Source organism: Hordeum vulgare, chromosome 7H (assembly GCF_904849725.1).
Source record: "Hordeum vulgare subsp. vulgare chromosome 7H, MorexV3_pseudomolecules_assembly, whole genome shotgun sequence".
Lineage (NCBI taxonomy): Eukaryota > Viridiplantae > Streptophyta > Magnoliopsida > Poales > Poaceae > Hordeum > Hordeum vulgare.
Genome location: NC_058524.1, coordinates 435,685,799 through 435,705,626, shown reverse-complemented (window position 1 = coordinate 435,705,626; position 19,828 = coordinate 435,685,799). Strand labels below are relative to the sequence as shown.

Genomic DNA, 19,828 nt, shown 5'->3' with positions numbered 1-19,828 from the left:
CTGTTGCTTTGAGTTTACACTTTGGGTGGGGCTCGCAACTTAATACCAGCGAGATGTTCTGGATAGATATCTCAAGGTGGATGATTAGAGAGTAGATGTTGATGGATAAAGGGTCTACTTGTCTTGGCATACTGCCCATTACTTTTGAGCCTCTAACTTTCTTGTAGCATGATTAGCATTGCGATGCGTTTATAATTCTGTCAATTGCCCAGTTGTAATTTGTTTACCCATCATAGTTGTTTATCGTCTTTTGGGAGAGAGACATCATTAGTGAATATCACGGGACTCTGGTCCATATTACCACCATTGTTTACACCTCCACCATTTACTGCTTTTATTTACTCTTCCATTGCAATCACTATCGCTATTCCCGCTTGTGTTTTGATCCTTTGCAAACTACAAGGCCGGAGAGATTGACAACCTCTCTGAACTCGTTGGGAGGAATGTTATTTGTTGTGTGTGCAGGTCCGCGTCTTCTGCTAGCGCCAGAGCAGCGAACACCTACTTGTTGATCCTCGGAGTCCTCCTGGTTCGATAAACCTTACAGTCCCCGTGTAAGGGAAATCTGCTGCTCACTACATCTCCACCTTCCACTTGGGGTTACCAACGAGGGACGAGAAGTATATCCATCAACTCGTCATCACCAGGACATGCGTCATGCCACCTCTAGCGGTTTTGAATGCCCCCACCATGTTGAGCCTCCATACGGTGAAAGGCCATGATAGGGGAATGGTCTTGAGGGTCGTAGCCGGCAGGTGGCTCTACGTGCTAAAGCGCTGGCAGCCCTCGCACTCGTCGATGAGCCGCTTTGCCTCCTTAAGGGCCGTTGGCCAGTAGAACCTGTGGCGGAAGGCTTTGGCCACCAGGGTCTTCGAGGCAGCGTGGTGCCCGCACTCGCCCTGGTGTATATCTGTGAGGATCTCTTGTCCCTTCTCTAATTCGACGCAGCGCTGAAAGACGCCAGTCGCACTGTGACGAACCAGCTCGCGATTGACGATGGCGTAGGCAATGGATCGTCGTTGGATCTACCGGGCTTCGGCTTCGTCCAAAGGAAGCTCGCCGCTTATGAGATAAGCGAGGATGGGTTGGGCCCAAATCAGGGCTGAGACCGGAGACGGAGCCGGCTCGAGCTGAGGGACCGGGGGAGTCGGAGCCCTTGGGTCTCCAACCGGAAGCGGTGCCTTCACAATATCTTTGGATATGTCACTATTTCTTCAACATGGATGGTTCTCATAATGACATCAACATGCTTCAACGTACTCAGTGTTCACAAGACTTGTAGAAGGCCATTTCCCAGAGGTCAACTTTGAGATCAATGACCATAATTACAATAAGGGATACTACCTAGTTGATGGTATTTATTCTCAGTGGTTAACTCTTGCAAATACAATATCCAATCCAGAAGGAAAGAAGAGACATCGGTTTTCTCAATCACAAGAGAGTGCTAGGAAGGACGTGGTGCGTGCTTCGGTCTCGATGGGTGATGGTTCGGCACCCTGCACTCACATGGAGCACCGAAAAGCTTTGGGAGGTGATGATTGTTTGTGTGATCATGCACAACATGATCGTACAGAATATGCGTGTTGACAACCTATACGACCAAGGGTTTGAATACCAGGGTGAAAATGTTGTGCGTAGCATCAAGAACCGACAACGTTTGAACAGTTCACCTAATTCCAACGTGAAATGCGTGATTGACATACTCATACGTAACTACATGATGACTTGTCGAGCACATGTGAAATCATATTGAAGAACCATTAGATGTATAGGTTCATTTTCTTTTCATGTTAAAGACAATTTTGTTTGGGTTGTAAGCATTGTGTTTTTTACTCAATTGTGAAACAGTTTCACTGCAAAACTATTCACAATGTTTCATTTATCTGATTGCAAAAACTAATTGCAGTACCAAATAAAAAACTATATACATTTAGCCTCTAGTCAGCTGTGACGGCCCAAATACGTCGGTCGTGTTGGAGGCGATGTCATCGCATCCACAAAAACGACCGAACGTTCACAAAATTCAGACGAAACTCTGTTGAAGTTGCGGCCATTCTGACCGTTGGGAGAAGTCCCGACGAGGAGACCGTGAGATGCGGGGTCTGTGAGGGAGAGAGACCCATAAAGTCAGATCGGATGGCGGAAAAATGGTCAGCCGGTTAAGACCTGCAAATGAACGCTCTTCATTTAGATTTGGGCCTAGCGCGGCCAACGGAGGACTCGAGGGTAGCTTCCGCGTTGGTCCCCTGACCTGACCTGACAGAGTGCGAGTGAGAGTGTGAGACTGACGACCCCTTTGTCTTCCCACCACCCCATCTTTTTCCCTTCCCAGCATTCAAAACCCCCAGCTGCTGCCTGCGCCAAGGCAAGGGCTTTTCCATCGCCTCCTCCTCCTCACCAAACGTCCTTCCCTTTGGGGTTTTCTAATTGGCGCGTGAGTTTCGGACTCCCTTCCCCTTCCCTTTCTGATTGTGCTGCGAGACAGAAATCGCATTTTTTTTTCTGGGGTGGATTTCTTTCGCTCATCCGTTTCTTGCCCTGGCACGTACTGTAGGGTTTCTCTCTTGGTTCCGACGGAGCTCATCGCGGCATCAAACCGCTCTCGTCGTCCTCCTCCTTCGCCATTACGCCCCGTCCGCCCTTCCGGTCACCTTTTCTCCTTGTCTGGGTTTTTTTTTCTGCCGAGGGTTTCTTGATTTCGCATTTCTTTTGGCGTTTTTCTGCCGAGGGTTTCTTGATTTCGCATTTCTTTTGGTGTTTTTCTGCCGAGGGTTTCTTGATTTTGCATTTCTTTTGACATTTTTCTGCCGAGGGTTTCTTGATTTTGCATTTCTTTTGGCGTTTTTCTGCCCGGGGTTTCTTGATTTTGCATTTCTTTTGACGTTTTTCTGCCGAGGGTTTCTTGATTTTGCATTTCTTTTGGCGTTTTTCTGCCGAGGGTTTCTTGATTTTGCATTTCTTTTAGCGTTTTTCTGCCGAGGGTTTCTTGATTTCGCATTTCTTTTGGCGTTTTTCTGCCGAGCGTTTCTTGATTTTGCATTTCTTTTGACATTTTTCTGCCGAGGGTTTCTTGATTTTGCATTTCTTTTGGCGTTTTTCTGCCGATGGTTTCTTGATTTTGCATTTCTTTTGGCGTTTTTCTGCCGGGGTTCCCTGATTTTGCTTTGCTACGCTTCTTGCCCTGGAACGATCAATGCTTTTCTCTATTCTCTTCGTCGGATCGACCTTTTTCATCCTGGGGTTTTGGTTTGCGGCGTCTCGTCTCTGTTTGTTTTATTATTATTACTATTATCGAGGGAAGCCTCCTTTGTTCTATCTGGAACGCGCGATTTCATTTTGGAATTTCTCCCCCTCTGTTCTTTTGCCCTGTTTTTCCTCTGTTCTTTTCCTCTTTTACGATTTTGAGGTTTTTTTTTCTCCTTCTATATATGGAAATCATGTAACCTGTCGTCGGTTTTGAGCAGGTCCCGTTGGCTGATGTGAAGATGGCGAGCTGCGAATCCGAGAAGTGGGCTGTGGTGGAATACGGACACCACGGTCCTTCAACCAAAGTCTACCGTTTCCAGATCCTGTTGCCAAATGGCACAAGCACCAGCCTTACGCTGTGCGATCCTGGAGAAGAGATGCCGCTTCCTGATTTCTTGCATCTTATTCGGGAAGAGTTGGGCGATGCCTTGGCACATGGTGGTCAAAGGCGGGGAATTGAATGGGATGGCGATGTTTATCTAGAGGACCTGCTGGACAGAAAGATAGACAAGAAAGTGCAGTTCAGTGATTTTGTCACCAAGGGTACTAACATATTAAGACTCCAGGTAAGCCCCCAACTCATTCATGTTTTGATTCATGAATTGACTGTGGAGTGGACTATCTAATACCTTTTCCTTCTATCCATTTGTTTTTCTAGGATGGTGAAGAATTTGTCAGGACATATGAGGTCAGTATTTGAACTGATCTTATATCTGTCTCATGTTTAAAGAGTACTCCCTCTGTCCGTGAATAAGTGTACATCTAGCTTTTGTCCAAAGTCAAAGTTTTAAAATTTTGACCCATTTTATAGAAACGAATAGTAGCATATATGAAATTAAATTGGTACATTATGGAACTATATTTCAAAGTGAATCTAGTGATACTAATTTAGTGCCATAAATGATGCTACTTTTTCCTATAAAGTCGGTCAAAATTTTAAATTTTTGACTTAGAACAAAAGCTAGATGTACACTTATTCCCGGACGGAGGGAGTAGCACTGAGAATTTTATGCTTCTTTCAAGAAACTGACCTTGTTGCCCTTAAGAAGTGCCCAAGTGTTGTCATTCTATCATGCTAAGATACATTTCCTAATTTAGTACCCCTTGAAGATCATATAACCTTTGTGATGTCATTCCCTATTCATGAATGATTGGTCTAATTGTGTCAAACCCAAACCATGGTGTGGTTAAAAAATACTAGAAAAAGACAAGCGAATCCTTGCGTCCTTTGTGCTTATGTGTTTACTTGTCTTCAGAATATGTGGGACCTTACACCTCCGACTGAACTGCTTCAAGAGCTTCCGGCAGAGTATAGCACTGAGAGTGCTCTCGCAGACCTTGTTGTTAGTTTTCTTGTCTGAGTATTTTGCCTCCTCAGTTTCATCGGTGACCACCTGTGAAGATCTGACCTTTGTCGTCTTTTTTCCTGTCATCAGGACAACTCATTACAGGCTTTGTGGTCAAATGGTGACAAGCAAAGAAAGTTAATCAGGTTAGTTCCCATTTATCGCCATCCCGATCGACAACTATGATATCAAACGGTCACAATCCTTGCTGGTTTGTTTCCCTTTCAATTCCACTTTGGACCTGTCAATGTCTCTGTTTCCCTCACAACTCCCTGCTGAACTAAATGCTCTATGCATTGCACATAATGCAAAGCGAACTGGTTACACAAGTAATATCATGTTAGTCACAAATACAGGAGAGAATATAAAATATTACCAAAGCTTAGTTACTATCAGCTGAAGCACAAAGGCAGTTTTCATAATGCACTGGGCTATGCTCCAACTTGTAGCTTCAGTTCTGTCCATTTTCCGTTGCAGAACTAGATACTTAGCTGTAGAGTTGGCTTTAAGTAGATGTAATCATGTACTGTATAAATTACCCTCTGAGTAGGATCTCATCTCAAACAGAATAATAAATATACAAAGAAAAGGAAGCTGCTCATTGCACGGAATCTTTGGGTTTCAGTTTTCTCTTATACCATTACATCAATCTACTCTGTTTTCTTCTCCCCTTTTCTTTTCTGACAAACGTTATTACGTTTGATTAGTTACTACTCTGAATCACTTTCACGTGAGAGTTCGATCATGTTGCAGGATAACTGTCGATGGTGGAAAAATTGTGGTTTTTGATACTGGTAGGGGGATGGACGGTTCAGAAGAGAATTCTATCTCTAAATGGTAATGCTCTTCAGTTAAAGTTTTACCACATGAAGTTTAAGTATCCACTCTGTCAAATGTGTTCGGACAAATCGGAGGTTGGAGTGCCCAAGAAAAACAAAAAAAAGGGGGAGTGGGTAATTTAGAGGTTTCGTTTTCAAAAAGCAGTAACGATATAAAGAGGAACAACGGTTATTACTACTCCCTCCGATCCAAAATAAGTGTCACAGTTTTGCACAGGGTTTAGTTCAAAACTGCGATGCTTTTTATGGATCGGAGGTAGTATTTAATTTATGAACATTTTGGGATGCCCTTTTGATATTAATTTTGTTTATATGGAGGGTACTTGTACTTCTTTGTGTGTGTTTCTTCATACTTTCCATTCGCAGAGTTCGATTGCACAACCATCCTACTTAAACCGTAATGCAATATGGTTTGGATCTCATTTAGTCTTATTGGTTTAGGGGTACAATGGGTTCTTCTAACCACAGAGTATTTCGGAAACAAGGTATCGGCGGGAAAGCGCCATACTTAGTGGTGAGCAGTTATATCACTAACATATGGATCATATTTATTCCATTTCTTGCAATTTGTTTGCCTTATCAATAATCCTTCAGTGACATTTATCTAAGTTGCATATGAATATATAGATTTCCATTTGGACATGTTTCTGTAAGTAACTATTTGATGTTATGGGTGTCTCTTCATTTTTCTTGAATTTATCTTCGCAGCTGAAACTTTCTAAAAGATGTACCGTAAAACAGATCATGTACTTTAGTAGTATGTCTATGCCTCTTCAAAGGAGAGTACAAATGAGTCTCAGGTTCTGTTGGATGGGATTAATAAAAGAATTAAAGGAGAAAGAAGCACATTTTTTCATATTCATCATCTATTACCATTGTGATTGTATGGCTTCCTCAATTTTTTTGGTTCATTATGCTACCTTTTCAAGTATAGCTGGGCATGTTATGATTGCTATATCACTTATTAGTTATTTTCCGTAATTAGCAAAATAAAGAGGTATCGCTGTGTTGCCCGTTTTGGATAGTGTTATGTAATTCTGTAAGATAACGAACTATGATTTCAAAAGTTGCTTGGTCCTGTATTTTATATTGTTTCTTAATCCATATATTTTTTCACATGAAAAGATTTAGCCTTATGCTCTAGTATAAATACACTGTACTTTGCTAAAATGAAATGTTCATAGACGACAAATTCATACATTGAGTACTTGATTTGGTACTCTATTGAATATCTACAGCCTGTCTTTGGCATGTTTGGCTATGGTGGAACTATTGCATCGATGCATCTTGGAAGGTATGAATTTACCAGCCAATCTATATCAAAGACCGAACTTTTTCAGTTCAATTGATTGCCTTTTTTTTTTCTTGTACAACAGAACTGCCATAGTTTCTTCTAAAACTAAGGAATCAAGGAAAGTGTTTACCTTGCATCTTTCGAGGGAGGCTCTGTTGGAGAAGTCCTCGTCTAAACTCAGCTGGAAGGTGTTCTACCAACCCCATTTTTTTCTCTAAATATATTCCTGTACCTTGGCAAAGTAGCAGACATGAGCACGATTGAATTGCAGACTGCTGGAGGAGTTAGAGATCCATCTGAAGAACAGTTGGCACTGTCGCCACATCGAAGTTTTACACAGGTGATTCTGTTATCCTGACTGCCTTTTAGATGTTCTGTTTCCCTGCAATATCAGCCCATCAGCAATCCTAAATTGATTATCTGAGTTATGATTGCATCTTTCATATGTTTGTTATAGAACACCAAGGTGCAAATTCATGTCAGTTAAAGGTCACAAGTATGAAATATCCATATTTACTGAAACCTATTTCCTGGTCATTGGAGTATTATCTCCATATTTACTGATACCTATTGCCTGGCCATTTGAGTATTTTTTTACTTCACCGTTCCTTTATTTTAAAATTTCTTTCCATACAGATAAAATCTTAACAGGCATATGTTCTTTCACTAGGTTTTATCATCATATTTTACTTCATATAGAATCGAAAATCTCAATGATTCAGTAGTTGAGGTCTGGATTCAGAAAACTGTCAAAAGTCCTGTTCTCGCTGAAAACCAAGATAATAGTCCAATTGCAATTGATCATTGCCTAACTGGGCACTTTCTGTGGGTGGAGGAGATGCATTTCCATCTCTAGACATCTTCAAACATTGGATCTGAAATTGTAAAACCTTGTAGTATTACTTCTACCAAACCACAAAAGGCAATTCAAATCTTCACGACAAATTCTGTATTTGATGAACAAAATAGCATTGGCTCGAAATAGATATATTGCGATGCAAATTTTGAAGTCTAATTGCGACGTAGACATTAAGGAACAAAAAGGAACATGCAATGGTGTGAGTGGTAGCACAAAGTCAAATTAGACAAAATAATAAGATGAAGAAACTGTTCAAGCATAATATGCCTTTTTTGTTTCTCGATATGTGGATAAAATTCAGGACGTCAATCTTATTTCAGAATGTTGTGGTTTGTATTGTTTTTCGTGCTTCTGTACCAGAACAATTTTTTTTTGGCGAAAGCTTTCTGTTTTTAGCTCTGCTTGAGCCTATTGGTTCAAGTATACTTGAAGAACCAATCCTCCTTATATAAAATACACTGTTTCTCCTGTGCATGCTCATCCCATTTAAGAAAAGCAATAAATCACAGTAACACAAAATGAATTTGCACTGAAGGCAATAGTATATTGAGGTTTCTTAGATGTCTTGTGCGGAAATATTCCTGACCACCCATTTGTATGAGGTTCGGCATGGGGGTTATGGTTTGATGTGGCATGTTTATCCTTGTCGGTGTAAAAGCTTTATCACTTCTATATAACTACGGCTAAGGAAACAAAATTAGCTCGACTATCTAGGATTATGCAACACATGCAAATATCTAGTACACGTTACTTACTTTTGATTTCGTAACTTACCACTCCCTCTGTAAACAAATGTAAGGCGTTTAAGGTAGTATTTTTCTATTGAGAGTCCTGCACCGGTTAATTCTATCTTACGCTAAAGCTTAGGTTCTTCATGGAATTTGTGAGATCTAGCTTTCACTGACTTCTCAAACTCAAATACTAGACCCAAAACAGTACTGGTTGGCATTCAGGGACCTATGTTCTCCAGATTCATGGATTTCTTGTGATGATAAAAGAAAATTTGCAAGTCTTGTTAAATTCATTAATGCGACTGTGCACGTGCTTCTGTCAACATTTACAGGTGGAAATCCATGGCTTGAATAGGCACTTGGAGCTAGGAAAACTTCAAGGATTTCTGAAGGACATATATTTTCCATACATACAGGTTCCTTTCTAAACAAATCCACAATCATTTATTGAAGCATTAATTGTATGAGATGCAACTACACCCTCCATCCAAATATATAGGTCCTAATACATTTTTCGAGGTTGTCTTCTGTTAGGAAAGCAACTTGTATTCTAATGAGGTCATAGGCCGATATATATACATGTACAGGTGGTGGACTATATGCAGGAAACCCCTAATATATTGGGATAAATACAAAAAGGTACATGGCTATATTATATATACTCTAACACCCCCCTCAAACTCATGGTGGATGAACAACACTTAGTTTGGAGAGATAGAAGCCATGCTGCGCTCTAGTCTGGGGCTTCGTCAGAAAATCCGCGAACTGTAACTCGGAAGGCACATACTGAAGAGCAATAACCTGATCCTGCAGACCAGGTCGCACATAGAAAGCATCAACACCAATATGCTTGGTGAGCTTATGCTTCACAGGATCACGCGCAATGCTAATAGCACCTGTACCGTCAGATAAGAGCATAGTCGGTGTAGTGACAGAACACCAAAATCTTGAAGTAACCACCGTAACCAAGTCACCTCTGCCGTCAAAAGAGCCATCGCTCGCAACTCAGCCTTTGCACTCGAACGGGAAACTGCAATCTGTTTCTTCGTCTTCCAAGCAATGAGGTACCGATTGGATCGGGAAGAGCACAAGTTGCGCGTGCAAAAAAAAAAGAACCTAAGCTCTGATACCTGTTAGGAAAGCAACTTGTATTCCCATGTGGCCATAGGCCGATATATATACATGTACAGGTGGTGGACTATATGCAGGAAACCCCTTATATATTGGGATAAATACAAAAGGGTACGTGACTATATTATATATACTCTAACATCTTCGATCATTGATAAGATTATAAGATTAATAATATATTAATATATGACATGCATAACATAAAGAATTATATTGTCAGAAACTCCTTCCACATACGAATTTGACGATATGCTTTGTGTAACATGCATGTCATATATTAGTTCTCTAACCCATGACCAAAGGTAACCTCAAAACACGTATTAGGCCCTGTATATTTGGATGGAGGGAGTACAAATAAATGGACATACATGCTGAATTCTTTGCAGTTCTGTGGATGTTGGAGAAAAAATATGAGTTTACAAGCAATATGATGTTGCTGTAGAATTTATGTCAGGATGATTGTTCCTTGTCTTGGCCAATTCACTGGTATGGCCAATTCGCTGATGTGGTTGGAATGTACTCCCTCTGTAATGTAATATAAGACTTTTTAGATCCCTTTGTACTAAATCAGCGACAATTAATATGGATCTGAGGGAGTATTAGAAGATCATAGTAGAAACATATGTGGCTCAAGATTAGCTCAATTCTGCCCTCTTGTTTAGAACAATATAGTATGTATATGTACTTAATATAGTTTAAGTATGCGTAAAAAAAATCTAGTCCCAGCTGATTCTGAATTGATTATGAGTGAAGCTCAGCTTGAATTTACGAATTCTGCGCATTGAGGCGAGTCAAGTCTGAGCTAATCTCAAATAACTTGTTGAACCAATGCTATTTTGGGAGCTCTACAGATTTATAACTCAGTATTTCTCAGCTGAAGTGAATTAAAATTATTTTATGTGCAAAGTTCTTAAAATTCATACTGGTGCAGTTACCTCAATAAGTTATGCTAACTGAAATACCTTGTCAATTCATCCAGTATGACGAGGATAATGGATCTATGAGTACAAGGAGGCCAGTTCAATTTGAGGTCTGTCCAGGATTTCCTATCACTACTGTAGGCTTGAATAGGAGTAGTTACTACTGGAAACATGAGATTTTTCACCTTTATATTTCTTGCCCCTTTGAATGTTGACTGGATCTTTTCAGCTTGTTCTTTTAGTTGCATCTTACTCATCAAATTCTGGGCTATTTATTTTACATGCTGATCTTGTAATCTATATAATTGTGCAGTGCAAAGATCTTTTGCTAGCCAAAAGTTAGCCTACTTGAATGGTATGGTCATCTTAGTTTGCAACTGTATCCAGTTTTAGCTATATCGAGTATGGTAGCTAGACGATTGCTAAAAGGGACAAGAATGAACCAGCCAACATTGGTTTCTTTTCGAATGTCAAGCACAAAAAAGTAATAGGTTATTTTAGCTGAAACATCGCATGCCTGCACACCCACAACCTCCAATGAAAACAATGGGACTTTCTGCCGAGTTTTACATCTTCATACAAGCTCTAAAAATTGCCACACGATCCTTGCATGCTACAACAAATGGACAAAGGTGAACAGTAAGAAAGGCCCAAAGACAGCGATTCGGTGTAATGCTTGTTTCTACTACTCCCTCGGATCCATATTAATTGAAACTGGTTTAGTATGGATCAGAGGGAGTATTAAAAATAGGAAACCATCCACATTGTTTTCCCATTGATCAATATACACTGTAAGCAGGATGTAGGCTTTTTAACTATCCGGAGGCTTGATAAACCTAGGCAAAGCCATCACGCCACCCTCACCCTCATCGGACACCACCTTTGCCTCACAGTTTTCCACGACCTCCAGTAGATCATCAGATTGCGTTGCATCAATCGCCGACAAGAATGTAGCTAGATGATTGCTAAAAGGGACAAGAATGAACCAGCCAACATTGGTTTCTTGTCAAATGTCAAGCACAAAAAAGTAATAGGTTATTTTAGCTGAAAACATCGCATGCCTGCACACCCACAACCTCCAATGAAACAATGTGACTTTCTGCCGAGTTTTACATCTTCATATAAGCTCTAAAAATTGCCACACCATCCTTGTATGCTACAACAAATGGACAAAGGTGAACAGTAAGAAAGGCCCAAAGACAGCGATTCGGTGTAATGCTTGTTTCTACTACTCCCTCGGATCCATATTAATTGAAACTGGTTTAGTATGGATCAGAGGGAGTATTAAAAAAATAGGAAACCATCCACATTGTTTTCCCATTGATCAATATACACTGTAAGCAGGATGTAGGCTTTTTAACTATCCGGAGGCTTGATAAACCTAGGCAAAGCCATCACGCCACCCTCACCCTCATCGGGCACCACCTTTCCCTCACAGTTTTCCACGACCTCCAGTAGATCATCAGATTGCGTTGCATCAATCCTCCTTTTCCAACAAAAATATGGACATATTATGTACTTTATGATCAAATGCTGACTACAGCTCTGCTATGTCCAGGGGCCTTATGTATACTTTGTTTTTACAGCCGTGTTTTCTGGATCTGTTTTATCTTCAGGTGAATGGTGTGGATCTAGCAGAAATACAGGAAAGCGAAGTGACACTTACTAATCTGCACTCCTCTAATGGTCCTGATTTCATTCTGCATCTAAAATTTTCTTGTACTTCAACAAATGCAGGTAACAAATTATTTCTACTTAAAATTATAAACATACATTTTTACTGCATGTCTTTTCCTAATTTATACTCATGATGAATTACAGCTAGTCGCCAAGCCCATGCACGAATCAAGTGTGTATACTTTCCAATTGTCAAGGTATAATGGAATTACTATTAAACAGCTATCTTATAATTTCCTATCATGACAACATTTCTTTTCACAGGGAAAAGAATCTATCGATTCTATTTTAGATAAGTTAAGCGAAAATGCCTTGGGGGTAAAAGAAAACTTCGACAATTTTTCACGTGTGTCAATCCGCCGACTTGGCCGGTTACTCCCGGATGCAAGATGGGTACGGTACTCGTACTTGAAAACCCATCCCAATAAGATGTTTCCTTCGTAGACATTTCTTTTGATTATGATTGCACATAGCAAGTGAGCAAGTGTATCTTTGGTGCTTACATATGGCTATTCTGATGTCTGCCATACTGTTTTTTTTCTACAGATTATCTTTTCCTCTCCGTCTTTGTAATCTCCCCAGCATTTTATTATTTTTCTGTACTTCTATGGTTATTTTTTCTAATATGATCAATTTGTGTGCTTTTCCACTTTGTCAGTATTACTACTATGTTTCCTTTTATTTTTGTGTGTGTTAGGTAAGCTGATTCATGAGCAGCTTCATTTATATTGAATGTCATCTTAAAATTCCCATAAATATCTTCAAGTTTTCACTTTGCCTTGCCAACAATTTTCTTGTTAGAAGTGTTAAGAGTGCCAATTGTTAATAGTTCTGTCTGCGAGTCCTTTCATGTTATTATTAGAAATAGTACTAAAACATTGTTTCATTAGTGAACCATTTCATTATCTAATTTGGCCTAAGCAACCTGTACCTCGTTTCATGATATAATTTTAGCTAGTTCTCTATAGAAGCTCTTGCTTGTCGTTTGAATTTCTAACCATCTGATAACGATGCTGTTCATAATGGTTATAAACTCTACTCTAGCCTCCTAGACCTGTCTAGTTCAGGGCTAAGTTTTGTTTCTCACTTTGGTGCTTCTCAAATACTAGGTCATGTTGCTAACTTTTGTCTTTTTCATGCTACTATAAGTACATCAGTGATATTTGCTATAACGTAAAAACTAGGCGGTCTACTTCTGTAAGATACCCGTGGAGGATTCATGCTAGGGAAAATCCCGGATATTAGATGAAATTTTCTTTTGTTATATTTACAAGTTTAAACTAGTTTCATAATTTGGTCATATTATACTTGCTACTTAATACAATACATGTTCATGTATTTCTTTCTGTTTCACACCACTAGGCATTGTGGGTTCATAAAGATCAACAGTTCTTGTCCTAAACTCGTCCATGTATCATCTTTTTCATCAGTTTCTCTTTAATTAATGCTACAGGTTGATGTTCTTACCTTCTGACTGGTACTATGAACAGAGGACTTGTGTCAAGGATTCTCTATTATTCTAATATCCACATTTTGCATCGTATATCCTGTAAACAGAAAATTAGTTTTGTGAAACTGTTGCTCAATTTCATTAAGAACGAAGTTCTCTTATGTGGTTGGTTGGGTACTTTTGCATCAGACATTTACAAAGAACTTTCTCCATTTCGTCATTTCCATGTTTTTACATTTTGCTAATCTTTACTACTGGAGATATCAACTGATAATATTTTGTTCTTCACAGGGTCCTCTTCCTTTCATGGAACCCAAACAGAGTAAAGGACAAAAAGCTGAACTCCTGAAGCGATGCTGCAAGAGGGTGAAATGTTTTGTTGGTGAGGTTTTCATAATATTACTTAAGTTCTAATCTGAAAGAATCAGCAAGCTCTATTCTTTGTTTCTTTAGTGCTTTCTTCATTGTTATTTCTATGTTTGCAGAAACAGATGCAGGTTTTAATCCAACTCTTTCTAAGGTACAATTGTTTGAGTTTAGTCTTGCTGTTTCCTTATGTTCTTGTTTTCTGTGTTATGTTGATTTGGTGTATAAACTGTTGTATACTTGTATTAGGGATGGTGGTAGGGGCAAGATAGAAGAGTTATTATTCTAATTCTTGCTTTCTTTCTTTCTCATTGGGGGTCCTCCTTATATAGAGGCCTAATAGTTTGATCGAAGTAAATAAAAAACGTAGATCTTGTCTCTAATTAGCTTGAGGCCCGAGCTAAAGGAGGTCTTCCTAGTTTGATTGACATGCAGCTTGAACTGCAGCTTCTAGGGGGGTGACAATTGTTGCAAACCAAAGAAGCCCCAAACCGAAGATAATGCATGATGTCGCTTGCACCTGTGGCAAATCAACAACTTAGTTGCTCCTGGTGGACACCAATTATCTAGGTGTCCCCAAACTCCGAGGAGAATCGAGCATGAGGATGCTTTGATAATATGCTCAAATGCTCTTGCAAAAGGGGGGAAAACTTGAATCTCAAGTGGTGCTCATTCCCTTTCAAATCCCCTCACCCACCCTCTAGGATTATCTCAAATGGAGGCTTGGGAGAGTGGGCAAAGCTTGTGTTCAAGATCTAGAATTATTAGAAGAATATCCTCCAACCACAAGGGGACGGGGGACAGGGTTAGGATCAGCAATCTGATAACTCACCAGTGGAGGTGAACTATTGAATCGCGGAAGCCGACCTGACCCCCTCCTCCTCCCGCGATCGCGTTGCCCCCGCGGGCGACCGACCGTGCCCCAGCCTCCGCCTCCTCTAGCACCCCTCTCCCCCTCCTCCCTGCCGCCATCGCTGGCGCCCGCAGCCGGCCTTGCCCCGGGGACGCTGGTGGCGGCGGCCCCCTGACATTCCCCTCCCGGTGGCTCTCCGGCGCGGGGCGGAGCTGCACCTGGGGGTGCTCCTAGGCAGCGACGGTTCGTGTGGCGGCGGGGCTCGCGGAGAGACGACTGCATAGCAGCATTGCCGTTGGCGGCGAGGTGTCGCTGCAGCACGACCTGTCGGCAGTCACTTGGCCCAGACGCCAGGGCGGGCCGATGGCGGTGCAAGCCTGCGGCGCGACTTTCGGGAGGCAGGGAGCGGCGACGAGCTGATGGGTGCTGTCAGCACCGACGCCAGCCTGCCACATCATGGCCTGTGGGGCTTAGCGGGCCTGGCCGGGCGAGGGGTGGCCTGGTATGCGCTGCTGCCTTGTCCGGACGGCAACCGATACAGTGCCGGATGCGCGGGCCTCTCGCACGACGGCGGTGGAGGTTGTTCCCTCCCGCTTGGCTTCGGTGCCGCTGCTATGTCGCTTGTTGCTTCTCTCCGGGCTTCTTGGCCTCGTGTTGGTGTTCGCAGTGTGACAAGGTGTGTGGCGGCGCTACCGCGGTGGCGCATGGGGTTTGGGCGGTGGTCTGGCTGGTCGGCTCTGGTTGGGCGGTGGGGTTTGGAGTGCGGGAGAAATCCTTGTCGGTTTGGGATTTGGAGTGCGGGAGAAATCCTTGTCGGTTCGTCCGGCTCCGATGCGGTGACACTGGCGGGTGCCACCATTCCTTCGTGGAGGGTATCGGGGTGGGTTTGGGCGGTGGTCTGGCTGGTCGGCTCCGGTTGGGCGGTGGGGTTTGGAGTGCGGGAGAAATCCTTGACGGTTCGTCCGGCTCCGATGCGGTGACACCGGCGGGTGCCACCATTCCTTCGTGGAGTGTATCGGGGTGCCACCATTCCTTCGTGGAGGGTTATCGGGGGTAGCCATCCACTTCTCTCTGTGTGCCGGGGGAAACCCTAGGTCTTGTTCGGGCAGCAGTGTCGTTGGCGTCGCACCCCTTCTTGGAGGTGCTGCTTGGTACGTGGTGGATCGAAGTCTCGGGCTGTGGTGGTTTGTCTCCGGAGGGCGCAGTGGTGGCGGGTCATCCGCTCTCTGTCAGCTGCCGTTGTTGGCATTTGTTTCTTCTTTTTCTTTTGGGCTTGATGTGCTGCTCGCCCCAGCAATGCTATGTATCGGTGTTGGTTGCTTTGGAGTACAAAGCGGGGGAAACCCTTTTTCGGTAACTGACCAGTGGAAATCGATCGAGGGAGAGCAAGAAAACCTAAATCTGGCCCGATACCATTTTTACAAGGAATGCGGCTTGTAGTAGTCCAAGGCCAAAGGCCTACATAGAGGTACAAGTGAGCAAGGTATGCATGGAACCCCCTGTATATGCACAACACCAATATATACATCTAAACAGACGTGCTCAAACTTGATCAGACCCTAACCCTATGTGGCTGCTTCCCCTCACTCTGACTTTAGCTCTGTAAGCAGATACTTGTCTCCACTTGTAATTTGAACATTATTACTGGTTCCTAAAGATTTTATCACAATTTAGTTTCTCTAGTTTTGGAAGTTCTATTATTTTGTTGTATCAACACATTTGTTTTTTGTTTTCTTGCGGAAGGTCGCTGTAGAGGAGTTTGGGGTGACCAAGGGAAGTAGAAGGGAAGCTAAGGACACCTGGTGGTGGAACGATGAGGTCCAGAAGGTTATTAGGGAGAAGAAGGACTGTTTCAGATGCCTATATCTGGACAAGAGTGCAACTAACATGGAGAAGTATAAGGTGGCGAAGAAGGCTGCAAAGCGGGCGGTGAGTGAAGCGAGAGGTCGGGCGTATGAGGACCTCTACCAACGTTTAAACACTAAGGAAGGCGAAAGGGACATCTATAAGATGGCCAAGATTAGGGAGAGGAAGACGAGGGATGTCGGCGAAGTCAAATGCATCAAGGACGGAGATGATCAGCTTCTTGTGAAGGATGAGGCGATCAAGCGTAGATGGCGGGAGTACTTTGACAACCTTTACAATGGAGAGGTTGACAGCTCTACCATTGAAAGTAGGTGTTAAAAAGGATGAAAGTAGGCAAGGCGATGGGTCCTGATGGTATCCCCATCGAGGTGTGGAGAGGCCTTGGAGACATAGCGATAGTATGGCTAACTAAGCTTTTCAACCTCATTTTTCGATCAAACAAGATGCCCGAAGAATGGAGGCGGGGTATTTTAGTACCAATCTTTAAGAACAAGGGGGATGTTCAAAGTTGTACTAATTACCGCGGAATCAAGCTGATGAGCCATACTATGAAGCTATGGGAGAGAGCCATTGAACACCACTTGAGAAGGTTGACAAGCGTGACCAAAAACCAATTTGGTTTCATGCCTGGGAGGTCTACCATGGAAGCCATCTTCTTGGTACGACATCTGATGGAGAGATACAGGGAGCAAAAGAAGGACCTTCATATGGTGTTCATTGATTTGGAGAAGGCCTATGATAAGATACCTCGGAATGTCATGTGGTGGGCCTTGGAGAAACACAAAGTACCAATAAAGTATTACCCTCATCAAGGATATGTATGATAATGTTGTGACAAGTGTTCGAACAAGTGACTTTCCGATTAGAATAGGGCTACACCAAGGGTCAGCTTTGAGCCCTTATCTTTTTGATTTGGTGATGGATGAGGTCACAAGGGATATACAAGGAGATATCTCATGGTGTATGCTCTTTGCGGATGATGTGGTGCTAGTCGATGATAGCCGAACGGGGGTTAATAGAAAGTTAGAGTTATGGAGGCGGACTCTAGAATCGAAAGGTTTTAGGCTTAGTAGAACTAAAACTGAATACATGAGGTGCAGTTTTAGTGCTACTAGGCACGAGGATGGAGAGGTTAGCCTTGGTGGGCAGGTGGTACCGGAGAGAGACACATTTCGATATTTGGGGTCCATGTTGCAGAAGGATGGCGATATCGGTGAAGACGTGGGCCACCGAATCAAGGCTGGGTGGATGAAGTGGCGCCAAGCTTCTGGCGTACTCTGTGACAAGAGAGTGCCACAAAAGCTAAAAGACAGGTTTTATAGGACAGCTATCCGAGCTGCGATGTTGTATGGCGCGGAGTGTTGGCCAACCAAGAGACGACATATCCAACAGTTAGGTGTAGCAGAGATGCGCATGTTGAGATGGATATGTGGCCACACAAGGAAGGATCGGGTACGGAATGACGATATACGAGAGAGACTTGGGGTAGCACCGATTGAAGAGAAGCTGGTCCAGCATCGTCTTAGATGGTTTGGACATATTCAACGGAGGCCACCGGAAGCGCCGGTGCATAGCGGACGGATAAAGCGTGCTGAGAATGTTAAGAGGGGTCGTGGTAGACCAAACTTGACATGGGAGGAGTCCGTTAAGAGAGACCTGAAGGTTTGGAATATCAACAAAGACTTAGCCATGGACAGGGGTGCGTGGAAGTTAGCTATCCACGTTCCAGAGCCATGACTTGGCTTCGAGATCTTATGGGTTTCAACTCTAGCCTACCCCAACTTGGTTGGGACTGAAAGGCTTGGTTGTTGTTGTTGTTGTTGAATATTTTGTAACGCCATATGCATATTTTCAAACATATACGGCATATTGATGCTGCAATATTGCTTTGCAATTCTCAGTAAGAACTGTAAGGTCTGATGAAATTGAAAAATCCGATTTCCCATCTGTAGCAATTATGCGCTCCTGCACATAACTTAAAGTTCTCTTTATTACAGTATCACAGTATGTATTTATTGTCTAACTAGTTAAAGCTGTATTCAACTGCAGACTGATTTAGCACAACACGATATTTTTACCAATGCACTTCGCTGCTTTGATGGCAGTTGTCGTAATGACAGCTCAGGTTTATTTTCCCTCTCAAATTTGCTGATATACTAGTCTATTTTCAGTTATACGAATAAATCTCCATCGTTCTAATCCTTGTTGTACTTCTATGCTTATTTTTCTAGTTGAGGAGGTTAGTGTTGATGCTCGTAAAGATGAAAGATCACTAAATCGTACGCAATTAGAGAAGCAGTATCATGACTGGATTATTACAATGCATGCAAAGTATGACGTGGAAATGGATGGAGGGGACGACGAGCATACCGTTATTATCAACCCAAGCAACAAGGAGCGACTTGGAATATCTAAAGATGGTGAGGGATTACCATGTGATTTGTTATGCTCACTTTTTCAGTTTAATTCTTCTATTTATTCAGTTAAGAAGCCATGCGGTTGTAGCTATATAATTTTTTTCTTGTCTTTCGTTACCATGATGCAGTTCAAGTTATTAGGGTTCACACGTCGGTTAGAAGGAAAGGAAAAACATGGAGAAGAGGAGATCATCTGAAAATCCAGCCAGGAGTAGTTGCACGAACGAAAAATAATTTCTACTCCTCGAAAAGCATTTTCTATGGAACACTGGAATATGTTGTTGTTGAAGGACTTCAAGGAGATATTTGTGGTTAGTTCACTTCATGGTCTGAAGTATTCGTCATGCCCAATGTCTCCTCACTAATACCTTATTATTTTGTGGCAGGTGAAGCTCGACTTATATGCAGGTTTTTGCCTTCATTTTTTCTGTATACGAAATTTGTTTCAATTTCAAGTGCTAAATTAATTCGTTTTCAAGGTCTATTGAGTGCCCTGGTGATCAAGGTTGCTTACTCGAGGTAGGTCAAGATAGTATGCACCTTAATATCAAGGAATCTTTCTCCTTCCCTGTCATCATGATAGATGATAACAAGGTAAGTACTTAATAGCTCATACTACTAGTGCAATTGCTTTGAGCATGTTATGGTTATAGTTATGATTTTTTTTGTACACATGGAAGTGTCAAACCATGGAAGAGGATTCGTGGTGTCAAATGCTTAAAAAGAAAAGTGGGAAGGCTCCAGCATGTATTGAGGTCTTACGGAATTTGCAAGGCAATGCTCTCGCTGTAGATGGGGTTAGTAGTTGACAGACTTGTATCTTTATGTTAAGT

The 19,828-nt window shown here is 42.2% G+C and overlaps 1 protein-coding gene across 1 annotated transcript in view; it reads left to right on the top strand.

The window, feature by feature from the left end:
* Positions 1 to 2,295: 2,295 nt before the first annotated feature.
* Positions 2,296 to 19,828, top strand: part of LOC123412617 (structural maintenance of chromosomes flexible hinge domain-containing protein GMI1-like) — a 34,043-nt gene continuing 16,510 nt past the window's right edge. Inside the window, 24 exon segments of the mRNA XM_045105568.1 lie at positions 2,296 to 2,434; positions 2,555 to 2,646; positions 3,465 to 3,812; positions 3,905 to 3,934; positions 4,503 to 4,589; positions 4,683 to 4,738; positions 5,346 to 5,429; positions 5,873 to 5,945; positions 6,670 to 6,725; positions 6,808 to 6,913; positions 6,997 to 7,065; positions 8,648 to 8,731; positions 10,426 to 10,476; positions 11,983 to 12,103; positions 12,188 to 12,240; positions 12,308 to 12,436; positions 13,785 to 13,875; positions 13,979 to 14,013; positions 18,628 to 18,703; positions 18,810 to 18,998; positions 19,124 to 19,306; positions 19,382 to 19,403; positions 19,475 to 19,589; positions 19,676 to 19,792. Coding sequence (XP_044961503.1) covers positions 3,486 to 3,812; positions 3,905 to 3,934; positions 4,503 to 4,589; positions 4,683 to 4,738; positions 5,346 to 5,429; positions 5,873 to 5,945; positions 6,670 to 6,725; positions 6,808 to 6,913; positions 6,997 to 7,065; positions 8,648 to 8,731; positions 10,426 to 10,476; positions 11,983 to 12,103; positions 12,188 to 12,240; positions 12,308 to 12,436; positions 13,785 to 13,875; positions 13,979 to 14,013; positions 18,628 to 18,703; positions 18,810 to 18,998; positions 19,124 to 19,306; positions 19,382 to 19,403; positions 19,475 to 19,589; positions 19,676 to 19,792 — 2,154 coding nt within the window. The 5' untranslated portion in view covers positions 2,296 to 2,434; positions 2,555 to 2,646; positions 3,465 to 3,485.